Raw genomic sequence first — 4,985 nt, 5'->3', positions numbered from 1 at the left:
CCCTGTTTCCAACAACTCCCCCACTCTCACTGCAGTTTTATTCACAAACTCTTTTCACGTACATCCCTCGCAATTCTGACATGATAACTTATAATTAGTTAATTCATAATAGATTTCATTTAAGTTTCATCTGATAAATTATAATTGACCAATTACGAGTTATCACGTCAAAATTATGAGAAAAAGTTTATGAAAAGAGGTTGTAGATGTAACATTACTTTCATATGATTAACTTAAGGGATTAGTCTCGCAGTCAAAGAGGTTTGCTATATTCTTTGAATTATCAAAATAATATTGTGGGTTACTTAGTCCTTTAAGCTCGTAAGATATTCAATAAACTTTAGATATTAGTTGAAGTACGCATAAACTGACTCGGACACCTTGGTTATAAAAAAAAAAAAAAAAAGCATATGATTAATCCAATTAAAGTATCTCTTAGTAAAAGATTATAAACTCAAAGCATATCTTAATCATGCTTCAATCAATTATGATTCGACGGCTCAAAAACACCAATAATTCTATGATTATTTTCACAATAAATCTATGTTTGACCAGACCTCAACAACTCCCTTTTACTTTGATATGGTCAAAACAAAACTACGAAAGGTCGAAAACCTAACATTTCCAGGGCTGGAATGATATTATTGAAAAATCAAGGATGATTATGACGTTTTTCGGTTTCCGTTTGGAAAACTCTGAATAGTCTTTTATATAAATCTACGCAAAGAGGACTCTCTTCTCTACCGTTTCAACTCCAACTCAAAGCTAGATTTATTTTAAACATGGCATCTCCTTCAACTGTACCAGCAACTCCGCTCTTGAAAGATGAGCTGGATATCGTGATACCCACCATTCGGAATCTTGATTTTCTGGAGATGTGGAGGCCATTTTTTGAGCCGTATCATCTGATAATTGTGCAGGATGGCGATCCGTCGAAGACAATCAAGGTCCCTGAGGGATTTGATTATGAACTCTACAATAGGAATGACATCAACCGCATTCTGGGTCCTAAGGCTTCTTGCATTTCGTTTAAGGACTCTGCTTGCAGGTGCTTTGGCTACATGGTTTCTAAGAAGAAGTATATCTTCACAATTGATGATGATTGCTTTGTAAGCTCTCTCTTTTTTCATGTTTTAACTTGTTCACTCTTTGTGTTGACGTTGTTGTTATTGAATATGCTACTATATATTGGTTGGTAACTTTACAGAGATTGCACTTTTTGGTGGATTTGGATCTTGGTTTATATGTTTGTCATATTGGGGGTTCTTGATTTTTGTGGATTTAACTTGGGGAGCAGTCTCTTTCTCTTGTTTTACTTTGGGTGTTTTGCTTTCTATATTTGTGAGTGGCATTTGCAAGAGATCTTGATAGATGAATCACTCGAATTATGTCCCTGCAGGCTCTAAATATTGTAACTTGGATGTATATTATGCCAGAATTATTAAACTTCATAAAACTGTGACTTCTTAAAATTAGAAACTTTTGGGTTATGCTCTGTAATCAGTTAAAGTTGTTGTAGCATTGACTGGATTTTCAACTGCAGTGTATATAGCTTTATGATCCCATGATGTAGTTTGGAATTGTTTAATCTTGACTTGTGATGTGGTTACTGGTATTACTGAAGGTTTCTTGTATTTTTTTTTTTAAATAAAATTTTAAAAGGTTTCTCATATATTGTGCTCTGATGTGCAGGTAGCCAAAGATCCATCTGGGAAAGAGATCAATGCACTTGAGCAGCACATAAAGAACCTGTTATCACCATCCACTCCAAATTTCTTCAACACTCTTTATGATCCATACAGAGAAGGTGCAGACTTTGTCCGAGGATACCCTTTCAGTCTACGTGAGGGTGTTGCCACAGCTGTTTCTCATGGCCTCTGGCTCAACATCCCTGACTATGATGCTCCCACCCAGCTTGTCAAGCCGCGTGAGAGAAACACCAGGTATATAGATCTCACATTCTTGTTTTAACATGACTCGAAAATGAACTTATGATAATTTTTGTTTCATTCATATATTGTCCCTCTTTATTCCCAGGTATGTGGATGCAGTTTTGAGTATCCCTAAGGGAACTCTTTTCCCGATGTGTGGTATGAACCTGGCATTCAACCGTGAATTGATTGGACCTGCTATGTACTTCGGGCTTATGGGGGATGGACAGCCTGTTGGGCGATATGATGAAATGTGGGCTGGCTGGTGCATGAAGGTACACTTTACGCTCTTGTAAACACACCATTTGTAATACAAAGAGATCTTGATTGACAAAAATGTGCCAATTGAAATGATGAAACTCACATTTATGAATTTGATGAACATTTTCAGGTAATATGTGATCATATGGGATGGGGGGTGAAGACTGGTTTGCCGTACATATGGCACAGCAAAGCCAGTAACCCATTTGTTAATCTGAAAAAGGAGTACAATGGTATCTTCTGGCAAGAAGAACTTATTCCTTTCTTCCAATCTGCTGTTCTTCCGAAGGAATGCACTACTGTTCAGAAGTGCTATCTCGAACTGGCAAAGCAAGTGAAGGCAAAACTCAGTAAGGTGGACTCCTACTTCGATAAGTTAGCTGATGCCATGGTCACTTGGATTGAGGCCTGGGATGAGCTCAACTCTACCGGGAAGAAACCCAGTGGCAATGCTAAGTAGACTTTTTGAGTATCAAATATCTGTGTCTTCTATAGTTTTAGATGCAGTAGTTCCTTGATTGTTGTAACCTCAGTTATTTATTACTTCATCATTACATTATTTATTATACTATTATGAATTTCTTTTTGCTTGAGTGAAATCTATATATTTTGGATGTTTTCTTTTCTAAGAATCATTCTATGGGACTATCTGTTGTTACTTCTCATGGTCATTCCATCTTGGCAACTCCAGGGGTAACATTATTATACAATAAAACATGTCCCCTCTTTTTATCTAATAAAAACCCAATTATAAAATATTTCATTTGTTACACTTTCTATCCTTGATTGGAATTTTTCTTTTTAAAGCCATATATACAGTATTATAAACACTAACTTGATTTGTGTTAAATTTGAATCTATTTTACAAATATATACATATAATATTTGATGCAATGAAAATAATGTTATAAAATGAGAAATTAGATAATAAATTACTCTTGATAAATCCACATGCAATCAAATATTTTATAATTTAATATCCAAACAATTTAGAATATAAAAATAATTAACTCTAACTTCTCTCTTAAATCCAATTTCATTGGATTACGTTTAATCTGAGGTTAAGACTTTGTATTAAAATATGCTGTGAAATCGAATTTGAATTTGAATTAAAATGGACATACTTGAGGTGGGAAATGAATGAGATATTAGGTTTGTGGACGACAATTATTACCTATTCTTCCTCCTGCTTATTTATTTTTAAAGTGAATTTAAAAGTGAACTTTTTTGTCAAGTGTATTCTGTTCATTTTCACTTATTTAATATTTGATTTGTCGGTGCTCGCTGCTTGCGACACCCACCAGTTTGGCTATCGTGATTTGACTCTTTTTGTCACTTACGATCTTACCTTTCTATTTCTATTTCTTTGTCGATTTTTCAATTACATCGTATATAACCGTAGAGGTGGAACAAATGGCCGGGTCAACCCTAACCTGGTCTATCTCAATCTGGGTTTAACCCAGCCTGTCTAAAGGGCAGATCGGGTTCAACCCTATCCGGTATATTCCATCTGACGGGTTGGGCCTTCATAGGCTAACTCGACGACCCAACGAGTTATAATTTTAAAAAAAATAATAATAACCGCCCAACTCGTTGAGTTAGGGGTTTTCAACCCAACAAGTTGGACAAAAAAAATCAAATTAAATATTTTTTTGTTTTTACAAAAACTCATTTTACCCTTAAAATATAGTCGTTTTTTAACAGTTAGAGAGGTCTTTTTGGTCATTTTCTTTTCCCATTTTTTTTTCTATAAATAGGGCATAAACTCTCACATTTCCTCACATTCCAAATTCTCTCGTTCTCTCATTTTCTCTATTGAAATCTCTCAACCTCTTTTTTGTCAATTTACTCTCATTTTAATTTTTGTTAGTTTTTGCAATTTTCAATTCATATTTCCATATTATAATTCTCCTTCTTTAATTCTTATATATATATATATAACTAGAATGGATGGATATTTCCATCCCATCAATTTCGATAATGAAGAAAATCATCATAATCCCCCTGAATTTATTAATGTAAATGCAATAGATTCAAATAGTCTCGCTTTCCTATTCTCAGAATCCAATACACTTCATAATATTTTCCCCTTCCTCTCTATGCCGCTACAACTCCTGGTGGTTCTAGAAGTCGTCCTTATAATCGTCGTCTTCGTCCAATTTTATCTCAAGCAGAAGCGGGTTCATCAACTACAGTTGGAATTGACGACAGACACACATTAGACTTTTAGGTGCATTTCGAAAAGTTTTACAAGATAGAAAATAGAGTTCAAGTGAAAAAAGCAAGATGCAAGTATTGTGGAAATATTTATAAAACTGATGTAGGTAATGATACTTGTACTTTAAAAAGGCACGCTAATAAACATACGAATCAACATGAAAATAAATAAATCAATCAAACTCAAATAACTAATATGAGTACTATTTGACGTTATAATTTTGATGTATATAGGGAATAATTAGCTTTATATATTACTGCAATTGATCAACCTATTAATATGGTTGAAGATAAATATTTTGTTATTAAAAATTCAATTTTTCCAAGATTTAAAAATTATTCTAAATTTGCAACTATAAATGATTTAATAAAATTGTTTGGGAAAATAAAATTAGAATTAAAGAATAAAATATATAGTTGTTATGTTAATATGACTCTAACTGCCGATATTTAGAGTGATAAAACGAAACAAGATTATATTTACGTGGCTAGTCATTATTTTGATAATAAATATAAATTAAATAAATCTTTATTAGGATTTAGATTAATGGATGTGAATCATAATGGTCAACAAAT

At 33.3% G+C, this 4,985-nt stretch overlaps 1 protein-coding gene across 1 annotated transcript; it reads left to right on the top strand.

The window, feature by feature from the left end:
- Positions 1-709: 709 nt before the first annotated feature.
- On the top strand, positions 710-2,799 carry LOC116104994 (probable UDP-arabinopyranose mutase 2). The gene is made up of 4 exons (XM_031391419.1): positions 710-1,109; positions 1,693-1,943; positions 2,038-2,206; positions 2,323-2,799. The coding sequence occupies exons 1-4, from the start codon at positions 783-785 to the stop codon at positions 2,650-2,652; spliced, it is 1,077 nt and encodes a 358-aa protein (XP_031247279.1). The 5' UTR covers positions 710-782; the 3' UTR covers positions 2,653-2,799.
- Positions 2,800-4,985: the final 2,186 nt, after the last annotated feature.

Source organism: Pistacia vera, unplaced genomic scaffold (assembly GCF_008641045.1).
Source record: "Pistacia vera cultivar Batoury unplaced genomic scaffold, PisVer_v2 Contig490, whole genome shotgun sequence".
In the NCBI taxonomy this organism is placed as follows: Eukaryota; Viridiplantae; Streptophyta; class Magnoliopsida; order Sapindales; family Anacardiaceae; genus Pistacia; species Pistacia vera.
Note: the sequence above shows the minus strand (reverse complement) of the source record. Positions and strands in the feature narration are given on the sequence as shown.